At 59.6% G+C, this 27,406-nt stretch overlaps 1 protein-coding gene across 6 annotated transcripts in view; it reads right to left on the minus strand.

Moving 5' to 3' along the window:
• Positions 1-1,619: 1,619 nt before the first annotated feature.
• KCNC1 (potassium voltage-gated channel subfamily C member 1) overlaps positions 1,620-27,406 on the minus strand; it is a 41,151-nt gene continuing 15,364 nt past the window's right edge. Inside the window, exons 2-4 of one of the 6 annotated variants that reach the window (XM_051833923.2) lie at positions 12,010-12,943; positions 5,018-5,206; positions 1,620-3,034 (exon numbers count right to left, since the gene is read on the minus strand). In XM_051833923.2, the coding sequence (XP_051689883.1) occupies positions 2,970-3,034; positions 5,018-5,206; positions 12,010-12,943 (1,188 nt within the window). In that variant the 3' untranslated portion in view covers positions 1,620-2,969. 6 annotated transcript variants of the gene reach the window in all.

Raw genomic sequence — 27,406 nt, forward strand, 5'->3', positions numbered from 1 at the left:
AGAGGTGCTCAGGAATGGTGAATCCAGGCCTCGGGGGCTCAGAATAAAGCCTTCCCATCATGCATCAGGCGTCCACCACTTCTCCGGGAAGTGATTAGTGATCAATGGGAGTTGGGGGTTAGCTCTCAAAGTTAGTGGGGGAAGCAGCTGTCAGAGGGTGTTCTCGCTTGCAAGGCGCATGTGTTAGCTGCTCCAAGTTCAGAATCTCCGAGTGGTGAGAGGAGGAGTCCGCACACAAGGGGGTGGGCGTGGGGAGAGGTGGAGTCAGAGAGGCTGGTGGGCCCTGCGGCCCAAGAGAAGGAGTAAGCTTAGGGCAGCCAGCTGTCTCAGCAGCAGAGGGAGGCCGGCCGGCTGCGTGAAGCCAGCTAGGAAGTGGTCCCTCCTGTCCCTCCTGTGGCGCTTCAGGAAGGAGGGCAGGAAGTCAGGAAGTAAAGGCCAGCCCAAGGAAGCCCTCAGCTTGCTTGGGACAACTCAACCCGGACTCTGAAGTCAGAGCACCTGGGATAAATCGGCTTTCTCACTCAGAGCCGGTCCCTTCACCGCCCCACGCCGTGTCCTCTCCCCCCTAAGATGGGGTTACTGAATGGTGTGCGCTGGCACGAGGCAACGTGTGTAGATGCCCTGCAGGTGTAGATGCTCCATCTCCCCACTCGCTACTGTGTCCCTTGAAAATCCGGATTCCAGATGGCTCTGTGTCGAGTCCCACTCTGTGCCCACCACAGGCACTTCTTTGCGGGTAGAATGAACGTTGCCCTCCCTGCAGGAGCCGAGTGGCTCGGCTTGTATGTACCCCTGGGCGGAGGCTCCATGAACTTCACACCCTGGGTTCTTGGACAGAACGGGGCACCAAGAGATTGAGTCAAATGCTTAGAGGGGGTGAAAGAAGCCATTAGGTGAGAATTTGGCATCTACGTTAAGTCTCTCAACCACCCATCCCATCAGGGACTCAGAGACTGCGCTGGCCGGCATCGAGGGAAGGGAAACCAGGGGAGGCCTGACACCCATTTATTGGAGGCCCTGGGCCGACCACTGCCCTCCCTGGGGCTCATCTCATCTGCAAAACACTAAGAAGACATGACCTTCAGGGACTGTTCCCACCCAGCATTCAAGTCTCCCATGGATAGGAAAGGACCTAGAACCCCAGGGCTCCCCTGTACCCCCCACCAAAATCAAGGGGCCAACCCAAGCAAACCAAGCTCCCTAGGAGAGGGCTCCACCCCTTCTGGGATGAGAGAGGGATATTCAACAAGGTGATCCGCCAGACTGGTTCCATCAGATTCAGAGGCAGCTACGTCAGGGAGGAGGTGGCCGTGACCTGCACAGGTCCCAGGGAGCTCTGGCATGATTTGCAGAGAAGGCTCCACACCAGGAAGCTCCTAGGAGTTGTGCGGATCTTAGGTCAGTTCCATATACCCTGTGCCTTCTGAGAGCTCCTGCCTCCTCCCAGCCACCGGAACCTGTAGACCGAGGGGCCACCCTGCCCAGCCAACCTGCAGGGGGCAGCTTCTTCCTTGGGCCTGGCTTTCCCCCAGCCAAGCCACGGTGGGGGAGGGTGGGGAGGTGGAGTGCAGAACCCAGTCACGACACTGCCTGGAGGCAATAAAAACCCAAGTCGGAGCTTCATCTCAAAAGTCAGCTTTTTATTATCAGGGGCCAGGGCCCAGGCAAGGGGAGGTTGTTGAGCTAAAGCATCAGCGCTCTCTTTCCAGGAAATGTTGGGAGCTGCGGTAAAGCTCGAGATGTTGCATTTTTTTCCCCTACTCAAGCATGTGTTTTTCAAAAATCTTATCCTTCTCCCCTCCCCCCGGCCCCCCCATCCGCCCACTAATTTTAGAATCAGACCAAAGCCAAGCTACTGTCCTCTGTTTCGGTTGGGAAAATACTATATTTATTCAAGATGCAGAAGTGTGTCTCTGCAAACCTCCGATTGCTTCAGGAAAACAAATCTGCTTTAGACTATACAGAAACCATGATGCAAAATTTATTTCATGCTAGAATCGCTTTGCATAACATTGGGCATGCAGGTTTTTACTCGGAAGTACTAAATTGCATACAATGCCAGGTTGTGCCTTAGTAAGGTGGAGGAGGGTGCTCCTCCCGGGGTCCTGATCTTTTGCTGCTCTACAGCCTGGTTTGAAAGTAACACTTGGAAAATCCACACGGTGGGGATGATTTACTATGAACGAGTAGTCATGGAAGCTGGTCACACGCAGCTACACACCGGTAAGATGAGAGAAATCGACCTAGGCTAGCCGCTGTCAGGGGTCTCGGGGAGGCGTCCGCTGGGTGGTGAGCGTGGCAGACCGAGAGGGAGGGAGGCGGCAGTGCGGGCTTCCACAATTCTACTCGGAGCAAAGTTCTCAGTTTCCACGGGAGAGATGAACTATGGAGGTGAGGTCAATATGACCAATGACTGACCGACTGCCCTCTCTGGAACCTTGGCTCTCCAGCATGTGTACAAAAGGAGAAGCGATCGTCCCCCTTCCCGCCCCTCCTCCCTCGCCCCTGCCCCCCCGGGAATGTACAGGATTCTACGGAACGCCGTTACAGTTTGGCTCCAACAACGTGTGTGAAAGTAAAAGAGTTTTCAAAGAAAATCGAGGACTTTTGCCTTCCCGTTCTTGTTGTCATTTAGGGTGAGCATACAGTTGCGGGGGGGTGGTGGGTTTGGTTTGGCTGGGTTTTCTGTTGAACTTCATGCAAGTCATGCTAAGGAACCCCTCCACCTCCCCCTCCCCAAATAAAAGAAAAGGCTTAAAAATGAAAAGAAGGAAAAGAAATCCTCTACGGTCAGTTACCATTTGGCCGTAGAAAAAGCTACGTCCGTCCTAGTACAGGGCCTGGGCCACTCACTCGGACTCGTCCGGCAAAACTGCATGGCGTGAATTTACTCTGTCCGAGGGTGAGGAGGGGCTGCAGGTCCACCCAGATGCTTAATAGCCACCAGTGTCCTCGGCCAAGCCGCCTGGTCAAGTCACTCTCACAGCCTCTGTCGGCATATACTTAGCAATGACAGGGCTTTCTTTGCAAAGATCTGTATGTAAAGAATACAATTAACACTTGAGCTTCTCTTCTCGGCTTTCCCGTCCCGCTTGGTACTTAGTTTTTTAAGGAAGGAGGAGGAAAGACAGAACAGCCGCATGCAGAGGCAGGCAGAGTCTTCTCCAGCTGGCTTGGGTTTCCCATGCAGTGAGCCAGCTTCGCAGCCTTTCTCTCCCTCCTGGAGGGGGGTGGGGGGGAACAGGTCGCGTCCCTAACTCTTCTCCTACTCTGCACATGAACTCAAACGCCTGCAGTGACTTAGGAGACAGGCACGCCCTCGGCCACCGTGGTGACCCCGTGGGAGTGCCGGCCAAGTGGATGTGGGTGGGGGGGCTTCACCCTCGGCACCTGCTAAAGACTGGCGCTGAAGCCCTGCGGGACTGCGGTGGGGGTGTCACCTGTGGACAGTGCCGCCGCTGGGTCCCCTAGCCACTACAGGGAGATGCGGCTGCTTCCGTCCCACATTCTCTGGGCTTCTGGAAGCAAAGGAAAAAAAAAAAGACCCTCCTGCTTGCTGTTTGGGGCTGCACCTAGTAACCCAACATTCTGAAGGAAAAAGACAGGCTGCCGTGAGACCTCCCTGGGCAGGGCTGGGCCACGGGGAATGGTCTACCTGCTTCGCACTCCCACCCCAGCGCTGCCCCTGTTCCCCGGCAGGCCAGAGCCTCCCCTGGGGAAAGCCAGTCGCCAACGGGAGCATCAGGCCCATCCGTGGGGGGTGCCAAGGCGCCTCCCCAAGGCCGGCAGCCCTCCTTCGTGCAGCTCCATGCGGGGCATGGCTCACTGTGCACTGGGGGTCCAAGGGACCTCGTGGCAGGGCAGAGAAGCAGGGATCAGCCTAGATGAGGGGCGCCTAGCTAAGCACTGGTGACCTGAGGACTGTCCCTCGTCTCGGTGTAGGCTGCCTCTCCTCTGCTGGGTTTGCCTTGGTTGGATTCCCTGTCTCCTCCCTTCTGCATGGTTTAACCACTTCAGCGCTAGAGCAGTTCTGAATGGCCACAGACTCCACCAGCTATGGCTCCTTTAACACCCCCAGCCACTCGCTTGACCCAGCCTGCTCACCCAGGTCAGCATGCATCCGTGTAAGTTGCTCCAAGACATGCATGAGCCGCCCAGCCAGTCTGTGCACCGGGAAGGCTGCCTCTGCCTTCCCAGCCCAGGGCAGTGCCTGGAGCCTCAAGCGAGGCTGTTCTGGGCCCCACCCCAAGCCTCTCCTCAGCCCAAGCTCAAGCTCTCCTAGAAGCCTCTCTCCAGCCAAGTCAGCCCTAAGTTCTGACTGTAAGGCCACCTTGAGCAGAGAGGCCACCACTTGTCTCAGCCTTCGTCAGCCACAAGGGGGCGCTGACCGCACCCAGGGCAGTGGCCAGTGGGCACCAGGCATGGAAGAGGCAGCATACAATGCTGCCTGCCACCAGCAGTGTTCTGATTGGCACACTCTTTCCCTCTGCAACGGTGGTGGCCTTTCCCCTAAGCCCTGGAGCCAGCTCTCCCTTCATGCCTCCCTCCCACTGGCCTCATAAAGGATGCCTCTTCTTGAACAAGGACCTCCGTTAGCTCAGCTTACATGGCCTTGGGCAGGCCAGGCCCAGCCCTCTGCCCTCCCCAAGCAAGGGAGAGGAGAGATCACTGAGCTTTGTGGACCTTCCCTGCCATCTTCCGGAGCAGCCTTGGGGGGAGTCAAGGCTCCCCCTATACCCAAGGGCCCCCTCCCCTGCCTTAGGGCCATAGCATGAGGTCAGCCAGCCGCCTGCCAAGCCCCTGTATCTTGCCCTTAGCTCAGTCCCAGCCCACAGCTGCCCGGGCCTCAGGTTCCGTCAGCCAGCCTGACATCCCACTGGGGGGACGGGATATGGACCCCCAGGGGCTGCCCCCCTCAGCGGGCCTGCCTGCCCCTCACCCGCCGCCCTGCCCACCCATCTGCAGGAGCGCGAGGCGGGCCCGGCTGATGCACAGTGCTCCAGCTTCCTCTACATACCCTTTCTCATTCCTCCACCAGGCGGGCACGCGTACTCCCCGGTTGATAAGAGGAAGCAGGGTCCGTATCTCTCGCGGGTGCCCGAGCGCGTAAAAGGCAGGCCCTCATCAGGAGTGAGAGCCTGGTCTATGTGGGGGCAGTCTTCGTTCGCCAGCGCGGCCTTCGCCACCTCCCCATTCAGTTTGGAATCTTCAAACATATAAGCAGAAGCTATTGAGACACTGAAAACTGTTTAGTTGTTTGGGGGGGGGGGAGGGAGGGGACAGGCCAGAGACAGGGCATTAGCACAAGGGAGCCATGGAGGAGGGTGTGAGACTTGGGAGGTGGGGCTTGGTTCATCCGGGCACCCTGGGGGCTACCCACAGTGCCGGGGGTGGGATGGGGTGGGGGCACTCCTGGGTTTGCTCAAAGTTTGCAAAAAGATGAGTGGGTGATGGGCCAGCGGGTGCAGTGCTGCAGGCTGGGCCCAGGGCCTAAGGCGGGGCCGATGAGACAGGATGGTGTGGATGCCGTCATGGGGAGGGGGCCAGACACAGAGCTCGGGGAGAAGACAGACAGACACGCGGAGCACTCCAGGCCAGAGAGGTGGCCTTTGCAGACCCCTCTGCTGCTGACCAGAGCCCGTCTGCCTCACATCCGCACCCAGCCACTTGTGCAGGCTTCCTTAGCCGCATTCAAACACTGACCAACTCCACTCCACTTCCGGTTGGACCCCATCTGACCACTGGGTGGTTTATCCTGTCCCCACCCCCCCCACCCCGCCACACACACACACACACACACACACACGCCATCAGTCACTCAGCCTGCCCCACTCCCACCACTGCATCGTGGCCACTCTGATGTGCTGCCTCTTGTACAGACCAGGACTGCCAGGCAGTCTCTATCCTCATATGGACCCAGTGTGGCCCCTCTGCTGCTCTGTCCCTGGTATCCTTCACTCTGTCCCCCATTCACACTCAGCCTCGTCACTGAGCCTACCCTGTCCCAGAGGGACCCTATCTGGTCACTGTCACGTTCTGTCTCCTGTGTAGACCAGGCCTGCTCATGCGGTCTACTCTGTCCCCATAAGGACCCGATCTGGCCACTCTGATGCCCCGCCCACTTGTACACACGGCCACGCAGCGGTCTCTGTCCCGATGCAGACCCCACCTGCCCAGCGCATCTGCTCCATTCTCCACGCAGACCCACGCTGCCCACTCAGTCTGCTCTGCTCCCCGCCCCCGGGCTGTCCCCAGCAGGCTTGGTCAGCGTGTACAGGCACAACAGGGATGTATGCATGACGCTGTGACGGCGGGACATGGACGTGGGAGGGACTCCCGTTCCTCTGTCTCCTCTCGCCAGTGTCCCCAGCAAAGCAGAGCAAATGGAGGTGTAGAAGACAACAGCGGCTGATGGACTGGGGCGGGGGAGATTCGGGTCTCTTCCTCTGCGGTAGCCTGAGAAGGAACCGGGAGAAGGCGTGGCAGCAAAGCATGGCCAGAGCGAGGAGCCCCGTCTCTCCCGGCTCCGGGGAGCCCAGCTGCCTTTCCCAGGCAGCTCGGACTGGTCTCTGCCCCTGCCCCGTCACTCTTGGGGACTGAGCCTCTCCCCGCTCTCTGCCCTCAAAGCAGACCCTTTCTTCCCCAGGTGGAGCCAACTCTGAAAGTGGATCAAGGGCGACAGCCTCAAGGGCAACCCCTTTTGTGGAGGAAAGAGACCAACGTGGGCAAGACCACATTAGGGGAGGCTCCCTGACAGCTTTCGAGGGTGATGGGGGGGAGAAGCCTGGGGACAGTTTCCACCCCGTGTGACGCTCTCCCGTGATCCTGTTCACATCATGTAACTACACGCAGAAGTGATCCTTCCCCGCGTGCACACACTCGGCGTGCACGTGGGCGGGATCACCACCCGTGTGCACATCATGTCACTACAAAGAGGCAGTCAGTCAAAAGAGAAATGGACCAATCAGGTTTATTCATAAAGCAAATCCAAAAAAAAAATCCCATCATAATTTTGGAACTTAAAAAAAAAAGTCTCTCGTACAAGGTGGCAAAGCATTTCATGTACAGTGCATTTCTTGACAAATCCCAGGGGCTTCGCTCCCCGACTGATTCTCCACCAGAAAGGCCAGTAACTTGGACACCATGGGACTGGGACTGGGGCCTCTCTGGGGTTCTGGAGCTGCCTAGCACCTAGGGGCGTGTCTGCGGGCACACAAGTGTGCTCCCAGACACGCCCGTCCTGCCTCCCACTCTGTTCAGCCCCTGTCTGCCTTCCCAGAGCTCTCTGGGCTGAAGGAGGAGGGTCCTGGGGAGGGAGAGTGTGGAAGCGGGGGGCCTGCAGTGCCTGTATGAGCTTTCCCAGGCGGCAGCCGGCTGGGAGATGGGTGAGCACTTGCTGTCTCTCTGCTGGCCACCGCCCATCAGGGGTGTGGAATCTGCAGCCTGTGGTTCTTGCCCAGGGGAGGGTCAAAGGTGGGTGCTCCCTCTCTGCCTCGGCCTCCAGAGAGGGTGCAGCCTGAGGTCCCTCCTCTGGCTCTGAGTCGCCGCCCCCTGGCTCTGCCCACCAGCCCTCCCTATCCTGGGGGCTCCCGGCTCCCACAACCTTCAAAGGGCCCCAAGTTTAGCACAGGCATTCCCTGCAGAGGCAGGAGGCAAGGAGTAGCCATCAGGGATCTCCCACTGGTCGGGGGTGGGGAGGGAATGGGAGCCAGGCACCCCACCCTCCCTGGGGGGGGATTCCCAGGATACTCCCCAAGCCTGCTTCTTCTCTTGACCTTGGCGGAGGGGGTGGTGATTGGGTGGGGGTGTTTAAGTCTCGCTTTGTGAATAAGCCCGGCCTCCTCGGGCTCTTGGTTTATCTGTGGTATGGGAAGCTCTCAGAATCCAGAGGGGCAGCTGCAAGAGAGACAAACCAAAGAAGGCCAACTGTCTGCATCCGAGGAAGCTGTGCAAAGGGCCAGGGGTAGACACTCACCCATCCCCGCACCCTCTTGCCCTGGCCCGGCCTTCGGATGAGATGGCAGCTAGGCGCCTTGGTTCCCACCTGCTCTCCAGAAGCCTGGGGGCCCTGCCTCACCTGGCCCAGGGCCCCCAGGCCTCCCCTAGCCCCACAGGCCTGCGATGGTGAAATGGCAGCATGGGCAGCGTCTCGGAGATGGTTTCCAGGCTCTGAAATGGCTGAGATGAGCGTCCGAAAGGAGGGGGTCATTTTTTTTTAAACTTTGGAGCAAGGAGACCCCACGTGGCCAGGCCCTCAGCCAGCAGGGCTGGCTTCTCTGCCCCCCCCTGTCTCCAGGCACCACCGACGAGGTACTTACTGTTCACACCAGCAGCGGGCGCCACGGGGCGCACGCAGGGCTGGGGTGGGGTGGGGGGTGGATGGGCATTTCCTTGGGTTAAATCCCAAGAGATCTGCCCAGCTGGGGACTCAGAGAAAAACGTCCCGGATTAAATGGGGACAGTCTGGGAGACACACAACCACGAGAACCGGCACGAGTCACGCAACAAAACGAGGAGGGAGAGAGAGGAGAGAGAAACATGATTAGTGGAGAGAGAGAGAGAGAAAGTGAGAATGCGAACAACACGGAAAAGAACACCCATGCCTGGCCCTCTGAGTCTGCTGCTTCCCCCTCAGCTCACCTGGGGGCAGCGAGGACCCCACTCAGGGTCCCAGCCGCCAATACCACGGCTGCTCTGCTCCGCTCGCTGCAACTCTACAGCCCCGCCCCCTGCGACTTCCCTGCTGCTGCCAGGGAGAACCGCCCCACCCCGCCCCCAAAGCTGAGACCGTGGTGGTGGCTCCCTGGGGGAGCAGCTTCTATGGGATGTTCTATGGCTGCCCCACCGTGCCCACGGGCAGGAAGGGAGTCTGGCCGCCAGCCCCCCAATCTCCACCCGGCCGCCACCTCCCGCTCACCTACGATGAGCCCCTGCAGCCCTGAACACGGCACCACAAAGGACCAACCCACATCACAGGAGCAGAGATGGACGAGACACATGGATGGACATGGCAGGACAGGGGAAGCTCCGGGCGGCCGCAGAGGTAGGGGAGGAGGTCCCTTCAGGAAACAAGCCGCTTGCTTTCCCTGCTTTCCCCAGGGCCGCAGCCCCAGGCAGTCCCTGGCTGTGCCAGGTGAGAATTACACCCTCGACCCCCACCCCCCCGACTCACACACAAGATCTCAAACACAGGACAGAGCAGCCGCGGATCGTCCTGGGGACAGACACACACAGAGACCTCAGGAGTGACCCAGGCTGGAGCTGAGAGGGAGGTGCTGCTGGCGAGACCAGGAGGCCTGCCTCAGTCCTGCTGCCTGGCCTGGGGCGGTGTGGGGCTGGGATGCCCTCAGGGCTCAGATGGCTGCACTTGACCCCTACCCAGGTCAGAAAGGTGAAATCAGAGAATCTCAGAGGGCAAGGCTGCTTGGCTGTTCTCAGTGTGCAGTGAGGCTAGAAGACACTTGAGGGGAGGGGGCTGCATCTCACCTCCCCCATTTCCTGTAGGTCTGGGGTCTACCCTCATGTTTGCCAGCCTTGCAAAGGCCTTCCCCTCACTCTCTCACAAACTCGCCCTCAAGCCCTTGCCCAGGAAGGGCATAGCTACAAGAAGAAAGGAAGTGCAGGGGAAGGGACCCAGCGGTGTGGAGGTGGGGGCGGGGGACACCCCTGTGGGCCACACCTCCTCTCGGTGGTGGATCCTCAGAGTCTCAGGCCAGCAGGTGGAAGCAGGAGTGCTCTGTGAGGGATGGGACTCAGACTAGCCGGGGGTCTCAGAGCTGGTGGGGAGGGGCAGGTGTGGACATCAGGACGGCACCAACGCCACCAGGGGAAGTGAGTGTCTGAGCAGGAGGCCCTGGACATCCAGGCTCCTCGGTCCTGGAGATCGTTCAAGCCAGTGCTCTCTGGGTCCCTGAAACCTGGAGCCGGGGCAGGGCGGCCCTGGGCACGGGGCTGCCGAGGCGGGGAAGGAGCAGTGGGACCTGGGGCGATGCAGGGCCTTGGTGTGGTTGCTGCTGCTGGTGTCCCCGTGACGGGCTGCTGTGCATGTCGGAACACGTTCCTGTTGTATGTGTGCACGTGTGTGTCCCTCCTCAGGACATGGATAAACACTGCCCTTGCCTGGGAGTACAGAGGAATCTGCCTGCCCGGAGTGAACTGGGGAGCCGTGATGCGCTAGCCTGGAGCACCCATGCTTGGGGCCCCAGTACTGAAAGCTCCAGTGTTGGGGAGGACGTGTTGGAAGGGTCAAGGACAGCCATAGTGACGCCTGCCAGGCCGCGTTCTTCCTGCTGCAGCTCAGTGGAGCCAGCCCAGACCTGCCCCAGAGCCCCAGGAACCTTCCTTGGCCTGATGGTGGCTCCTGAGGTCAATGTTAGCTCAGCCCCAGTGCAGAGGTGGCCAGGGCTCTCCCCAGACACTGCCCCGCGGTGCCCGCCACCCAGCTCAGCACGTGAACCACACTCTTCTCAGGTGCCTTCAGCAATCCCAGCAAGGGGAGAGTAGGGAGCGGGGTGTACGGGCTGTAAAGTCCCCAGGGCAGAGAAGGGGCTTCGAGGGCACTGCACTGGCCACAGCGGGGCGGGGCGGGGCGGGGCGGGTCAGAGGGAGTTCCTCAGCAGGGAGGGAGGTCACTGGGGGAGGCCGCTCTAGCAGGGGTGGGGGAGAGTCCATACTGGGAGCTGCACTGGCTTGCAGCCCCGGGGGCCAGACCCAGGCAGGCACGGAGCCGTCCTTGGCGGACTCCGAGCTACAGGGTCTCTCACGTCAGTCTCCCGCTCCCCTGTGCCTCTTCTCAGCTCAGTGCCATCCTTCTTCTCCGGGTCATCCGTCCCACTGAGTTGCCTATGTCCACAGAATAAGGTGATGGCATTCCATGGGTAGAGGTAGACTACGGGCTTTTTTATCTTCGGACCAGAGCCCCATGATCAACTTTATGTGCTATGTGCAGGTTCTCATAAAACTGAGAGAGTCCCATAACGAACCACTAGCCATGGAATATTAGAATATATCCCACGGAGACTAGTATTGTCGCGCGCCCGCCGCCCAGGGAGTGCACGGGAAGGTGACTACACCGGTGGGGATGTCCTGTATTGCTGCTGCAGTCCCTACTGCCGGGGTGGGGGAGGGGCCTCGGTGGCGGGGAGGGGCGGCTGCCGGTCTGGAGCGCTGTCACCTAGCTCCCCTCTGGTCCGCTGCTCACCAGCCGCTTCCATCAGGAGGTCACCGGACACGCCCACTCGACCATCAACCCAGCCAGACACCGCGAAAGCCAGAGTCACTCCAACAGGTTCCTAAAGATAAACGCTAAACTCTAGGGTGGTGGTGGAAGATGAGTTGGTTCGGCATGCTATGGGGTAAGTGCTCGGCACGGAGGGCTCGAGGCGGCTCCCGGGGCGGGCCCCGGGGCTCGGCAGCCGGAAGTCGGAGCAGGAGGTCTGCGCAGCCGCTGCGGAGACGGGCTCTGCTGGGAGCGGGGGTGGGGGCGAGAATCCTCGCTACAGCCCCCGCAGGGCCCCTCCTGCCCGGAGGCCACGCACCGCGTCCGCCGTGCACGCGGCCCGAAGGCAGCCTCGCTAAGGACCGGAGCAAGGAGCTGTCCGGCATTCCCCAACCGCACCCGCCCCGCCCCAGCACGGGCTCAGTCGCTGAGTCGGAGACTCGCGCCCGGCCTCTGCCCACCCCGGCAGCAGCCGCCCGGCTCCTGATGCTGCGAGAGTCCCCGGCAGCCTCCCGGCCGCGCCGTCCCTTCCGCTCGGCCCGAGCCCCAGCGGCCGCAGCCTCCTCCCCCGGGGCCGGCAGGCAGGGCTCCTCCAGCAGGCGCTCTCGGCCCTCTGACTCTGGCTGCCCAGCAGCGCCCTGGGCCCCCCCAGGCTCCACACCTCGAGACTGGGTGCGGGGTCCGGGCTGGCCCACGGGACTAAGGAAGCAGTCTGACCGAATCTGGAATCATCGCTACCGGGAGGGCGGAGGTGAAAGGTCAGATCGACATGCCTCTAAGAGGTTTCCTACCTGCTCTGTTAATTTCTAAAATCTCTTCCTGGGCCAGCGGGCATGTGTCACTCTGAGTACTGTGGTGTGGAGAGTTTACGACAGATTTACAATAATTGGGAGATCCCAGCTGCGGCGGCCGCGGAATATGCTTCTTTTTTTTCTTTGGTAGTTTCTGCTTAGCCATGGCTAAGGAGTAGTACATCCCGAAATTGTTCACGATGACCGGCACGGGCATGGCGATGGTGAGCACGCCCGCCAGCGCGCACAGCGCCCCCACCAGCATGCCGGACCACGTCTGCGGGTACATGTCCCCGTAGCCCAGCGTCGTCATGGTGACCACGGCCCACCAGAAGCCGATGGGGATGTTCTTAAAGTGCGTGTGCTCGCTGGCGCTCGGGTCGTTGGGCTGCGCGCCTATCCTCTCGGCGTAGTAGATCATGGTGGCGAAGATGAGCACGCCCAGGGCCAGGAAGATGATGAGCAGCAGGAACTCGTTGGTGCTGGCGCGCAGCGTGTGGCCCAGCACGCGCAGCCCCACGAAGTGGCGCGTGAGCTTGAAGATGCGCAGGATGCGCACGAAGCGCACGACGCGCAGGAAGCCCAGCACGTCCTTGGCGGCCTTGGAGGAGAGGCCGCTCAGCCCCACCTCCAGGTAGAAGGGCAGGATGGCCACGAAGTCGATGATGTTCAGCGAGTTCTTGATGAACTCGACCTTGTTGGGGCAGAAGACGACGCGCATGAGGAACTCGAAGGTGAACCACACCACGCACACGCCCTCGATGTAGGTGAGGAAGGCCTCCGTCTCCGCCTCCCGGTAGTAGCGCACTTGCGTGCCGTTCCGAACATTCTCTATCTCCGTCTTGTTTACGATGGGGTTGAAGCGCTCGTGGGTCTCCAGGCAGAAGGTGGTGATGGAGACCAGGATGAAGAAGAGAGAGGCAAAGGCCACGTACTGCCGGAGGGGGAGGGGAGGGGAGGAGGGGAGAAAGACAGTGTCAGAGCGAGGCCTCGCCGCCCAGGATGTGGGTCTACTCAGGGTGCTGTGCCGGGGGAAGGCGTGTGCACAGGACCCCCTCCTCGGGGCGAGGACGGCCTGCGCTGCTGCCGGGCTGGGCTCACCAGACCGCCCGCCGCCATCTTGCCTTCCTCTCCTTGGTAAATGCTAAAGCCTCCCTGGAAAGGAAGGGGCCCACTCAGTGCCTCACTGAACTTCTACCTGAGTGAGAGGCCCCTGCGGCGGCTGAAGTGTGCAAGGAACTGAGAGCGGCCAGCCTGAGCGGATCAGGCCCTCAGGGAGCGCATCGCCTGCCTGCCAGCGCCACTGTCACGTCAAGGACTGCGGGGCGGTGGGAGAAGGCTCCCTGCCTCCAGGGACTGCGGGCCTCTGCGCTGAGGGCGTTCCCCCGGCCCTTGGGGGCGTCTGGGGACAGCCTGGTAGAACCACAGAGCCGGCACCCAACCTCGCAGGGATCTGTGAACCAGGAACTCCGCGGGCTTTGAAACGGTATTCCAGGTTGGAGGAAGAGGCCAGGTTGGCGTTTCAGAATGGCAGCCAGAGAGCGCCCTGCAGAGATGACCTGGGCCAAGGCACCGCATTGCTCTCCCAGGGAAGCCCGAGGCCCAGGACGGGCCGAGAGGAAGAGGGCTGCCCATCTCTCATCACAGGATGGTGACGGTCCGGTTGGCACTGGAGCACTGTGGGAGTTTCTGGAAGCTGAGTGCATCGTTCTTGCCATTCGCCCACCCCTCATTTCACTCAGCTGTCCACCGTCATCCTCCTTTCCTCTCCCCTTCCCTCCTCTCTCTTCCACCCAGTCATCCGTATTTTCATTCATACGCCTGTCCACCACTCACCCTTCCCTCCATCTCCCTCCCTCCCCGCCTATCCACCCTTCCATATCTCAGCGTTCCCCTTAGCTCCTCCCCTTCCTCTACTCTGTTCCTTCCACCTGTCGGTCTTCTTCCCTTTCCCCCTGTGTTATCTCTCCTGCCCTCCCTTCCCCCTTCCATCATCCACCTGTCACCCAGCCGGCCAGCTACTCGTGGAGTCGCGCATCTATCCTCTCCTCCTTCCACTCCTCAGCAGGCACGAGCTTATACCCCCAGGGACCCCCTGGCTGGCTAAGGGAGAAGGACACACACAGGGACAGAGACAGTGCCATGGACTGACGAGCTGAGCTCCCTCAACCCTCTGAAGTAGTGGGATTGGGAAAGCGTGAGAGCGATGCGTGCGCCTGGGAGAGAGGCACCCTGGGAACTTTAAGCCAGGCCTTCCGCAGCCAGAAGGCTCTTCTTTCAGGGCCCACCCAGCTCAGAACCAGGGCACCACAGAGGAAGGCCGGGAAAGCCACGTGGGAGGAACTGGAGGAGGCTACCACCGCTGACCCAAGTCCACCTTGCTCCAGAGCTCTTTCCATCACCAAGGTCGCCTGAGTTCTTAGAGCTAAGAAATGCACCCTTGCCTTCGAGTTCTGATTCCCTCGGGGGGGGGGGGGGGCACAGGGGAGGATCTTGGAGCTTGGTTCACAGCTCAGATTTCCCAAAGGCAGGTCAGGCCATCCCCAGCCACGCCCCGTGCCCTGGCCTTAGTGTCAGAGGAGAGGGACACACACACTATGGGTGTCTAGGGGATGCCAAGAGGCAGGGCCCACTGCCCCATCAGCCTGGACATCCCCCCTCCTAAAACCTCCACATCCACCCTCCTCTCTCTCAGCTGGGCTACTCCAAGTTTTAGGCTTTGGTCTCGGCCACCAGCCCACCCTCCACACAGCTGCCAGAGGGAGCTGCCCTAAGGAATTCAGCTCTGCCCATGCTGCCCTGAGAGCAAAGCCTAACCCCTCAGCCTGGCAACAAGACTCTCCATCCCCCGGCCTCCCTGGACTCCTGGGCGTCCTCTCCCTACACATACCCCGCATTCTTACCGCGTGCAACACTGCTATTCTGACCAGGGTGTCTCCCCGGTCTCCATGGCTTTGCACCTGCTACCCCTTCCACCCGAGAGTCTTCCTGCCAGTCTTGTTTGGAAAAATCCCATTCATCTTCCACTGCCCGCTCAGCAGACCTTCCCTTGGGGTGAGGCTCCACGTGGCAGCTGCGGAGCCCCTAGGAGGCAGCAAGTGAAGGGATCCGCCCACCCCCCCACCACCAAGGAATCTCTACATCCATCTCCAGGGAGGCAGCAGATCTGTTTCCAACTCTGGCTCATTAGTGCTGGGGGAGGCCCATGGGAATAGCCATACAGGGCACTGACACCCAGGAGTCTACTCCCAGGGGCTCCCCCAGGCTCTATGAACTCTCCTCTCATTTGCCGCTGTCACAGTACAGATCCTGGTGGGCAAGTGGGGCCCCAGCAAGAGGGTAGGCCTTATCAGGTTACAGTAGAAAAATCCTTGGTTCTTGCTGGTCAATGGACAGCCTTCTAGAGTCTTTCCCTCAGGGCTCCGGTGCCATGGAGTGAGAGAGAGCGGGTGGCAAAAGCCAGGTCTAGAGCCGGACACGAACCTGGGGTGGGACCTGGGCCTTCTCAGCCTCTGCTGCTGTAAGCTCTGCTCTTCCCTCTGTCGTAAGCACAGCCCCAGGAATGTCCAGGTGCAGGGGACACGTGGAGGGCTACAGACCCTGCCCCTCTCCTCACCTGGAGACCAGCGGGAGGTCACCCAAGGGCCTGGCTCCCTCCCGTCCATCCTCCAGGGCCAGCCAAACACAGGAAGGAGAGAGGAAGAAGCTACCGAAGGTTGAGGACCTGCTAGGGGCCTTTACTCCTTGCACCCAGCTGGCAAGGCAGGTGGTCACGTCCCCATTGCATCCAGAAGGAAACCCAGATGCAGATGGACCCCGGGAGCAGGCCAAGGTTTACCAGCCAGTGAGGAAGCTGGGACAGGGACCCGGGATCACTGAGGTCTAGAACCTGGACTCTTCCCACCACTGAGTCGCCAGAGTTCTAGGAGCTGAAATCACAGCGCTGCTCACTGGGCAGAGGGCTCTGACTCTGTCTGAATGATTCCATCCTGGAGCTTGGCACCCACAGCCCAGACTCCATTAAAGAGGAGGTTCTGTCCATCCCCAGTGATGAAGGAGCAGGGTACCGGATCCACTGGCTGGAGCCCGGCCATGCTGGAGAAGTTCTTAGGCCTCACTGCCCAGGACTTGCCAACACGGGGCTGGAGCAGCCCCTCGAGGGGGGATGTTGCACCTGCTGTGCTCAGGGAATTATCGCCGGCTGCAGCCTTGGCCTGCCACCTTGCTCAGCCAGAGGGAGGGCATGAGGGATGGGGAGGTCCTGGGTCAGCTGACCGGGCAGGGAGTGAACCTCTACTGGGAGGGCCAGGGCAGCACGCCTTGGAATGACCGCTGCAGCAACCCCGGCTGTCACCTCCAGGACTGTGGGGGAGGAGGGGGTCACAGGCAAGGACCAAAGCTCTGCCTTCCAATCCCCCATCATCCAGAGCCATGGAACAGTCACCCTGGCGACACACACGTGATAACACCCACTGCACACCACACCCATTACCTAAGCACAGACACTGGGCACACAGGCAGCCACACGTACGCAGGCGACCAGGGGTCTGCACAGAGCGTGCCGAGACACACACCGCGCAGGGCTGATCCGCGAGGCATGCACACTGCACCAGTGCATGCCCACCCAAAGCACACATGCAGTCCAGCACTGGGGCCACTCCACACGCCCCCATGAGCACACATAGAGCCCGGGCTCTGCCGCCCAGCCAGCCCCTCCCCTGCCCCGGCAGTTCCCTGTCAGCCCCTCTGCCCACCCCACGCCCAGCGGCTGGCGGCTGACTCAGTGCCTGCGTCTCTCGCAGGACGGCTCTGCCCCGCCTCTGCCTCCTCGGCCTTCCCTGATGCCCTCAGCCTCCTGCTCGGGTGATGCCGGCTCCTGCATTTTCCGTCCCTGGGCCCTGCCCATCATCTGGGGGCGTCCTGTCACCTGCCAGACCTTGTCTCCTTTCTCTGCCCCTGCCACACCCAGGATCCAGGCCAACTGTGACGCACAGGAGCTTTTGCCAGGCAGTGCCAGGGCAACTGTCCCCCAGCCTGGCCGCCTGAGTGGTCACCCTGTGAAATTGCAAGACAATGCAGGCGAGATCAGCTGTGATACGGCACAAACTCAAGCTGTAGTTTCTGTTGTTTTTTTCCAGAACCAAATCACAAACCGTGAGAGACCCACCAATTGTGTTCTAGAAAGTGGTAGCTATGGCAACAGAGCGAGGCATCCCATTTCTATGGCAACCAGGGTGGTGAGGCAGTTGGCTGTAAAGTCAGACAAACCTACTAACGATCTGTTGACTTAAGAAGATGTTTTATAAATCGCCAAGTTATTTTTACCATAACCCCGCCCCTGAAACCATAAATCACAAAGGCAATTTACTATCTATTAAAATGACCAATATGTGCGATGACTTTCATTTATGAATTATTTATGCCACAGTCATCCTTAGAAAAATGTGCTTCCTTTCAGGGCTGTGCAGGGGCTCGCCGCGGGGATCTGTGTTCTGTTTGGCGTCTCGGGAACAAGGAGATGCTTTGTGACATGGCGTGAAGACCAACATTCTGCTCTGGCCACTCACCTGCTGTGAGCCCTTGGCAAGTCACCTGACCTCTCTGGGCCTCAATTTCATCCTGAGTCAGGCACAGCTTGGGCTGGGTCCCTTCTGTGCACACCGAGGCAGGGCAAGGTTGCCGGCGCTTGGGGACACAGGACGGCCACTCAGGGGAGCCCTGGCTGGTGTCCAGACCCCAGGCCCCCAGAGGCTTCAGGTCAGTTTTTCCGCCCAATTAATCTGCCCAGCGGGAGTGTGGAGCGTGTGAGTTAATCCATGGAGAGTTAGTGATGCAGAGCAGGCGGGACGGCCAATTGTCCTAAATAAATTGTCAGTTGAGTTGGGCTGGGAAACTAAATTAGACTCTGTCTGGACTTCCTAGGGCTGGGCACGGGCTGGTGTGCTGGGCTGGCCAAGGGCTGCGAGGGGAGGAGAGGGGAAGTGGCTTTGGAGGTATGTGGTGCCTGCTGTGTGCTTTGCCTCCCCATCAAGGCCAGGAGGCCCGGGCACTCTGGCCCCGGCCGCTGCTCCTTCTCACACTCCCCACCACAAAGCACCTGCCCAGAGAGCAGTGGGCAGGAGCTCCCCTGGCACAAGCAGCTGGGAGCCGGGGCACGTGTGTGTGCGTGCCAAGCACAAGGTCCAGTGTGGGAGCGTCCGTGTGCTGGGGGCAGTGCTGGGGGAGGCAGTGGGTACCTGTGCAGCGCTGGAGCATGGAAGGTGTCGCCTGTGCAGGTGGCCTGACCCCAGCCCGTGCACGAGTTTTGGGTAAACGTTTGCTGCATGTGGCGCAGGAGGGGACTTCAAAAAGTTTGTGGAAAATGGAATTAACGGATAAGTTTATTTTGCTCCAAAAAATTGAAATCCAGAGATAGTTTTTCTTTTAAAACATACACATTTCCATGAAATTTGCGAAAACCTCCTGTATGTGCAGATTTAAATTTTTCTTCTGTGGGACTGGTGTTGTGCAGCAGGTTAAGCTGCCACCTGGCACACCAGCATCCCATATGAGAGCACTGGTTCAAGTGCCGGCTGCTGTGCTTCCCATCCGGCTCCCGGCTAACGTGCCTGAGAGCGCACAGAAGGTGGACCAAACACATGGGTCCCTGCCGCCCATGTGGGAGACCTAGAAGGAGTTCCTCAACCTAGCCCAGCCCTGGCTGTTGCAGCCATCTGGGGAGTGAACCAACAGATGGAAGCTCTCTCTCTCTCTCTCTCTCATTCCTTCTCTATTGCTCTATTTTTCAAGTAAAAAAATAAACCTAAAAATTTTTTTTTGCACAAAAACAAACTTATCTTTGGATTTCATTTTCTGTGACCTTTTGAGGTTCTTTGTATGTGATTCACGCAAGTAGGACAAGCGCACGTGTGCATGTGTGTGTGTGTGCACGTGCATGAGAACATGTACGGGGTATGTAGGAGGCAGGGATATTATGGAATGGTGTGTGTGTGTGTGTGTGTGTGCTAGTATAGTCAGCATGGTTTGTGGTGTGTTTGTATGGGGCTGTGTTTGGGATGCTGGGTCTGCATGTGTGTGTATCTGTGTATGGGAACAAATGTGCAGTGTGTGTGTTCATGGGGGTGTGTATGGGGTGGTGTGTGTGTGTACTGGGTGATGTATGGAGTGTGGTGTGTGTGCATGGGTATATGCATGTGTGGGGACGTGTGGTTTGTGATATGTGCACACTGTGTGTGTATGGGATATTGTGTGCATATGCACTTGCACGTGTGTGTGCGTCTATGGGGACATGTGTGATCTGTGGTATGTGTGCATGCCTGGGCCTTCCAGGGAAATCCGAGTCTGGCTGGGCACACCTGACACTCCTTCTCTGAGGCGAGGCTCTGCCCAGGGCCCTGAGCCCTGTCCATGCCAACAGTGGACACTTTCATACTGGCCCTGGGCAGAGCCTCGGGGCCTTTTCCTGGAACTATCCCTGAGTGGGAGAACATGGACAGACAGGGCGGGAGAGGGTGAGTGAGTCCCGGGGAAGGCAGTGAGGGGGCAGCGCCATGTCCAGCTCCAAATCCCTTCCCCTTTACATGCCCAGGCCTGTCCTGTGCTCACAAGCTCTCTCAGTCCTGGGATCCAACCTGGGGAGGAAGGACCCAGGGCCGGAGAAGGAGCGTCCACGCTCAGGGGCTCTGGAGCCCAAACACAACAGCTCGCCTCACTGAGTTCATTCTCATGACCACAGACCTAGGTCAGATCCAGACACGGCCACCCTGAATGCTGACTCTGGAAGTTCAAATACGTGATAAAGTGGCCCATCCTGCAAATGGTATTTCCTCCTGTAACCCCAGGACGCCGAGACTGAACTAATGGCCTGTCTTAAATCAATGGTGCCTTGGATGGGAGGAAATGTGACCATCAGAAAACCTCAGAAAACCAAGATGGAGAAGGCTGCCGGAGAAGTGGAGGCCCAGCGAGGGGCGGAGAGCTCTCAGGATGACCAGAGATGGGCACCCCATTCTCCGGAGTGTCAGCCTTGGGATTTTGATCATCATGAACGCACATGGAGCCGTTGCTCAGGCAGTAAGGAGGGGGTGAAGCGGATGAGTATCTCCTAGGGAATCCAGCCCCCGATCACATGCCACAAAGCACACAGAGCAGCCCGTACCTCCCCTCCTCCCCACTTCCAGCCCTGCCCAGCCGCGGTTCCCAGCTGCTTCCCAGATCCCACATCATCAAAAGCAACTTGAGGGGCTGGTGAGCTAAATTGCCACGTGCAATGCTTTGAGTTCCTGGCTCCTGATCCAGCTCACGACTAATGCACCTGGAAAAGCAGCAGAGATGGTCCAGGTGCTGGGGCCCCTGCACCCATGTGGGAGACCCGGGTAGAGTTCCTGGCTCCTGGCCCGGACCAGCCCCACCACTGTTGCCACCTGGGGAGGGAACCAGCAGATGGAAGATACCTCTCTCTCTCTCTCTCTCTCTCTCTCTCTCTCTCTCTAACGAATAAATACACGAGTTTCTTTTAAAGCAGGTGAGTCTCTTTGAAGCAGGCAGCAGCTACAGCAGACAGGGCAGGACCTTGAAGTCAGAGCAGCCTGGGCTTTAGGTCGGACTCTGAGCCCTCCCTGCCCTGCCTCCCAGGCGGTCCTAAGGGTGAAACCAAACGCAGAGAGGAAGGAGGAGGAGCAGCGTCAGAGGCACCGCTCAGTCCCCGCACCCAGCCTCCTGTACCTCGTGTGGCCTTCCTGCCCTGGGCCCACTGCAGTGGAGCGCCTGGGAGCCGAGTGTCTGCATGTAGGAAAGCCTGGGACGTCAGTCACGGAGTGAGCTGTTCCACTGAGTTGGGAGACCCTGGGAGACGAGGCAGAAAGCCCCGCCGCTGCCTCCCTCCTTCGGCCCACGCGACATGAGTGAGGCTGAGGTCACCTCCTGTGCAGGCCCCCAGCAGCGCAGTGACCCAGTGAGTTCAGCACAGGGCAGCCCAGGCCCTGGAGCACAGGGGCAGGTGTTTGTGAGGGCGCAGCCTCAGAGAGATCCAGTGGGGCGGCGCTGGAGGAGAGGTCTGCAGATTTAGCAACCGGGAAACCTGGGGGGTGGGGGTGGGGGGCCAGACCCGGAGCCCCTGGGAGGGTGGGCTGGGGGAGCTGGGAGTAGGAACCCCTCCCCGGAGGAGTGTGGTGGGGAGCAAAGGAGATGGACATGGGCACCGGCCTGAGTGACTGGAGGTGCTGGGAGAGTAGAGACGCAAATGCAGAGTCCCTGGCCGCCCCCTCTCCCTGGCTGAAGACTTGGGTTAGTAGTCATGGGTGGGACCAGAGGTTTACCTTGAATTTGTGTGCTGTGGGGGAGTGGGGGTGGGGGTGAGGCTGTGCTACTGCCAGTCCTGTCCTCGTGTGTGGGGTCTCACAGGCCAAGGAGGCCCAGGCGCCAGGTAGCTGTGATGCACCACAAACCCATGAGGGGCTGGGAGCAGGCAGCCCAGTAGGAGGAGCAGGGGCCTGAGTTCGAATCCCAGCTCCGCCACCGCGGTGTGGCTGCAGCCTGGCAGCCTGCTGGAGCTCCACGCCATCGGTCTCAGAAGGTGGACGTGACAAGCACACGCGCCAGGGAGCCAAGGTGGTGTCCAGGGGAGGCGTGTGGAGAAGGCCAGGGGCGGATGCTGTCCCCAGATCGGGGGCGGGAAGAAACAGTCCCCCAAGGCTGCCAGGTCCCCTGCACACTGGGATTCCGGGAGCTGGGCCGAGGCTTCCCTGCACAGAAATCCAAACGCAGCATTTTCGATTTGTGTTTTTCCCAAATTACCAGGGGGTGGGGAGCAGGGGGAGGGGTGTGAGGAGCAGCAGCAACAGCAAAAGGGAGAAATGTGTTCCATTTTCTGTGTTTCCCCCTGATGTGCTCTGCTCCCACTCCCACCTGCCTGCTGCCAAGGGCCCCGGGAGTGTGGGCCAGGCCTGGGGGAGCCGGCGGTCGGCCTGCTTCCTGCAGACAAGGCCGGTGGCGCCCAGGGCCCAGCCTCTGCGGCCTCCAGCCAGGGAGGGACGCAGTCCCAGGGGTGGGTCACACTCACAGGCCCTGGTCCTCAATGTTCTGGGTTTACAAGGGAAAGGAAGTGAAGCCCAGGAGGGAAGGGGCCCCGGGGTCACCACGTGGGCTGAACAGAGCTGCCCACTTCCCGGCCCATCGTCCTGCCCGAGGCCTTGGCGTCCCCAGTGGCCAGGCCAGGGCAACCCAGCTCTGCAGCCCTCTGCCACCTGGAAGCCCCTCCAGGCAGAAGCCTAGGTGTGACCCGGCCTCCCTTGCCACCTGCAAGCACAGCAAGTGTGGGGCCTCAGGATGACAGAGCTGTGCTGTCCCAGGGTGTCCCCTGCCAGGAAGGAGCCAGCATCCCACAGGGGCTGCCCCTGCCCCTCCCTTCTCCTTCCCCCATTAGCATCTCTGACCCAGAGCAAGGGTGTGTCTCCTGCCACACCTGCCTGCCTTTCCTCTCTTGCTCTGTCAGGGCTCAGGGCACAGTTATTTCTTTTTCCCTCTCTCTTCTTTATGTTGAAGGGTTCTACTGTAGGTCTTACACGTGTATGAGGGTGCTTCAAACCTGTTTTTGAGAAAGCCACAGGTTGGAGTAGGAACTATGGGAGTGAGATTCCCGGATGCAGGCAGGCCCACACAAGGTACACAGGCCTCCCAAGGGGGTGGTTCGGGACTGCCCTCCACTGAGACCCAGAGACAAATGTCTTTGCTAATCATCACCAACACCACGGAGCCTCCGGGGTCACTCATCCTGTCCTTGGACAGCTTGGAGGCACACGCAGTTACTTCTTAAGTCAAGCTCCTGCTCCTTCCTCAGGCTGGTCAGCCCTCCAGGGTCACTAGAACACATCTGCTCCTTCCCATCCTGTGACAGCCCCCCCACCCAGCTGCAGAGGAGCCTCAGGCTGCACACCTGGCCACGCCTCCTGCAGCCCGGCCACGCCTCCTGTATGCCTGGCCACGCCTCCTGCACACCAGGCTTCCTTCGCAGCTCCCCTGTTCACTATTTATTTGTTGATTGATTGATTTTAAATTAACTGGAGAGGCAGAGAGATGAGAGAGAGAGAGAGAGAGAGAGAGAGAGAGAGAGAAACTTACATCTGCTGGTTCACTCCCCAAATGTCTGCAATAAACAGGGCAGAGCCAGACCAAAGCTTGGAGCCAGCTCTCCCTCGTGGGTGGCAGGGACCCAACGACTAGGGTCATCACCTGCTGTCTCCGGGGTGTGTGTTAGGGAGCTGGAGTCAGGAGAAGAGCCAGGACTTGAATCCTCCATGCACTGTGATACGGGATGCGCCTGTCCCGGGAGGCGTCTTAACCACCAGCACTCAATGCCAGCCCCATCAGAGCCTGCTTTTATTAAGCGCCCACTGTGTATTGCTAAAAGGATTGCACATTTCAGCCTTTTTAATCCTCGCAGTCACTTCAGTCACAGAGCATTTAACGTCCGCGTCGAGTCGCACTCTCCCGGCCGCAAAGTAATCACCCAGCGCTCGCTAGAGGCCAAGGGCTTTTTCCAACGTTATCTCATTCGTCTTTAAGAACCTCTCTGAGGGAGGTATCACTGCCGCCATTTTGTGGACAAGAACACCAAGGCTCAGGGTGGTTAAGACCTGTGCAGAAAACTCCAGATGGAAGGAAGGGGGCCGCGATCTGGCCACTTCCTCTTACGGGTCTCTCCCCGTCCGTCCCGGGCGACCCAGGAAGAAGACTCTTGTCTTCCAACCAGGGTAGCAAGGGGCCTTCACTTCACAACACGTTTCCACATAGGAACCGCACACACAAACACTCACACGTGCACGCACGCGTGCACACCATGAGCAGGATGGTTTGGACTGCCCCCGTTTGGTAGGGGAGAAAACGGAGGCTCTGAGCTCCAAGAAAGAGCTGGGAATGAAGGCTACCAGGAACCCTTAGGCGGCTTCCCCATCCCCCACTCCGACCCCGCCAGGTGCCCACCTGTCGGTTTGTGCGGAGTGGGGGTCCTGCCTCCCTATGTGCACGGGTGTGTGTATATATGAGTGTGCTGGAGGGGCGGGGTGGGGGGATGGCCCCACTGAAAGCAGCTGACACACCTGGGTGGGGCCATCATGGGCTGCTTGCCTGCTGTCCCTCCAACAGATAGGAAGGGACTTCAAAAAGTTCATGGAAAAATAGAATGAAAAAAATGATTGTGGTGCCCCCCCCCGCAAAAAAAGGTAATCCATACATAGTTTTTTTCCTAATTCATATTTTCCATGAACTTTTGCAAGATCATTTATATACACAGATTGTGAGAAAACTTTGTACCCAAGTAGCCTCGTTCCATTTCCTGCGAGCTTTTTGGAGTACCTTTGTGTTTCCGTCTTACCCCAGACCTGTGCAGGGCATTGGCTGTGCAGTGAGCCAAAGTGGCCGGAGCTCCTGGTTACCAGATGACCACACAGGCAAGTATGTGCCCAGCAGAGGTGACAAGGCCATCGGTGGGCCTCTAACGCTGAGCCCTGGGGGGCAGCAGGAGTGGGCAGGCTGGGGAGGGGCAGGTGCAGGAGGAGCGCCGCAGCAGGGAGCGAGGGGATGACTCCCGCTGTCATAGCCTGCGCTCAGCAGCAGCCGCCCCCACCCCCCACATCGGGCCACACCACAGCCTCCGGGGTCCTCCTCCCTCACTGCTGCTCCTGCTCCGTGCCCCTGGTCAGCCGCTTCTCCCGCAGCGCAGTCTCCACTGCCTCCCCTGGTGATTCTGCCAGCTTCGTGACTGCAACACCGTGGCCCAATCCCAGGCCCCGAGACAGCCCAGCCGTGTACCCCACTCCCTGGCATCTGCAGGAGGAGTCCCAGCAGTCCTGGCGGAGCTGCAGGCCACCTGCCGCCGGCCGCCTTCTCTGTCCCAGGAGACATCATCCCCAGGCCTCTCTTCCAGAAACCTGAGTCACCGTCGACACCCCCATCCTGCCGCACCTCACATCTAATCTGCAAGGAAATCCTGGTGGCCTTGCCACCCGCCACGGCTGCCGCCCATATCCCCGCCATCTCATCCCACTGGGCTGTGCCTAGGGGGTCCCCAGCTGGCAGCCAGATGAAGGATGCTTTGCAATGCAAGTCCACTCGTGTCACTTCTCTGCTCAGGGTCACCTCTCTGTTTCTCAGAGGAGAAGCTAAGGGCCTCACCGTGGCCTGCACATCCCTGCCAGAGGTGGGCATCCATTGCCCCTCCAATGTCCTCTCCACCACTGTCCCCTGGCTCACGCCAGCCATACCTGCAGCCCCAAACACATTCCTCAAACATGCCAGACATGCCCTGCTATTGGGCCCTCACCCTGCTGTTCCCTCTGCCTACGATGCCCTTCCCAGCCCTGCTGCGGCTCATCCCCTCACTGTCTCCAAAGGCCTGCTCTGACCGCCTGGTTTGAAGTCATAACCAGGCTCTTCGGGCAGCACGGCTGAGCTTCCCTGCGCCATTCCTGCGGTGCACTTTGGCTCAACACCAGTCACTCTTTCTGCGTGCCCACTTGCAGCAGTGGGGCGACTCGCACCGTGGAATTTATTCGGCTTTCACGGTCACTGTTGCTTCTTCCCCCGTCTAGAGTGGCAGCTTCCAGAGCGGCCCGGCCACACACTTGCCTGAAGGAGGGGCGGGGGTGATCCTTCCCAGACCCCAGGGAGCACCGCTCAGCACCAGAATGGCTTCCCGATGTGGGGAAAAGTGCGTGTGCTATACTCAGTCCCTCTACCTGCATAATGGGTAGAAAAGTTAACTTCCTAAGCCGCCTTAGGAAGCACTCTGCCCACTCAACGCCCGCCCCATCAGAGTCTGCTTTTATTAAGCATGGAGAGTGTGCCCAACCACTGGATCACTAACACCACGCCTGCGTCTACACTAACACACCCAACTGTTGGTTTCACACTCACATTCAGGCGTAACCACACTAACAGCGGCGGCTTCCCTGGCAAAGGATCATTTCTGTCCACAAACTTCTCACTCAACTGGCCCCAGGCACAGGCCCTGATGGCACAGCTGTATTGTCAGCAACAGGCACGCACGGGTCTCCACCAGGATAGTCCGTTACACTGCCGGTCGGTACGGTGATTGAAGCAGACCTGTGTCTACACAGGCAACGGGGACACTCACTGACAGCAGACTCACGTCTACACTGGCAGCAGGCACACACACTTTCAGCTCCTGAAATTGGCCACCACTGGTGGAACAAAGACTTGACTCCCCACCGGCCGTGAACACGAGGGCCGCAGGTCATCCATGGAGAGTGGACACAGCTCGGGAGGGCGGTTTTTCAGAGAGGGGGCGGCATACCCTTCCCCCGCAGCAGGCTGGCCAACCCAAGGCGCTCACGCAGAAGGCCCCCAGGACAGAACCGGCAGTGGAATGTGGAATTCAAAACCTGGACGCACTGGAGTCGGGGCGCTGGAATCTGGACACTGCGGCTGGAATCCGGGGCGCATGGCGAGGAGATGAGGCCATGCCTATTCCCAGCGTCTTGAGATCACTCAAGGTGAGGAGAGACTCAGGCTGTGTGGCTCCCAGGGCCGCCCCCCCCCCCCCCAACACCCTGGCCTGGCCCGGCCCAGCCTGAGCTTTAAAAAGCTCGAGGAAATGTCACTTTCTTTTTGAGGAGGTGCGATGGGCGGAGACGGCCCAGGCGACGTGGCGGTCGGTTTATTCAAAGGCTGGGAACGGTGACAGGACCTCCAAATCCCGAAGCTTGTTTTGTACTCAGGTTCACCCAGGCCCCTTGCCCAGCACAGGGAACCCTGCCGGCTGCCAGCCCTGAGGCCCCCGCCTACCTGACAGCCCAGCCAGGACTCCGCCAGCGGCTGCGAGACTCCTGGGCTGCCCAAGCCACGACCAGGGCTGTGCCTTGAGCGGCTCCAGGGTCCAGGATGCAGGCTACAGCTTGGGGCTCTGGGGCTGAGGCTGGACCACGCACTGCCTACTGCGCTAGGCTGGCTCAAGGAGGCCACTGACTGCTGCCTATGTGGCCTGGGAAAATGTGGCTCCCTGCTCCCTTTCTATGCTGCCATAAATGAGGGGCGATCAGGACACCCTCAAGCTCCTCTTCTATATCTGGGGTCCCTGTGTCACCCTAGGGACATCCAGATCCTTCCAAAGACACAGCCTGAATGCAAGACAAATGAGAGTGGATTCCTCCTGAAAGAAGACAGCTCACTCGGCCATCCAGTCCATCAGCAACCACATGCCGAGGGCGTCTTACACCTGCTCCCGCCATCACTGTCCACAACCACTTCCAGAAATAGCAAGTTGAAGAGAGGCTCCCAGCACAGAAGTAGGCAGAGTAGGTACTCAACAGTGGTGATGAAGATGCCTGCCGTGCCCTGACACTTGTCCTGCGCCACACCCATCATCCTAAGTGCCCTCGCA

The sequence above is a fragment of the Oryctolagus cuniculus genome, chromosome 1 (genome assembly GCF_964237555.1).
Source record: "Oryctolagus cuniculus chromosome 1, mOryCun1.1, whole genome shotgun sequence".
In the NCBI taxonomy this organism is placed as follows: domain Eukaryota; kingdom Metazoa; phylum Chordata; class Mammalia; order Lagomorpha; family Leporidae; genus Oryctolagus; species Oryctolagus cuniculus.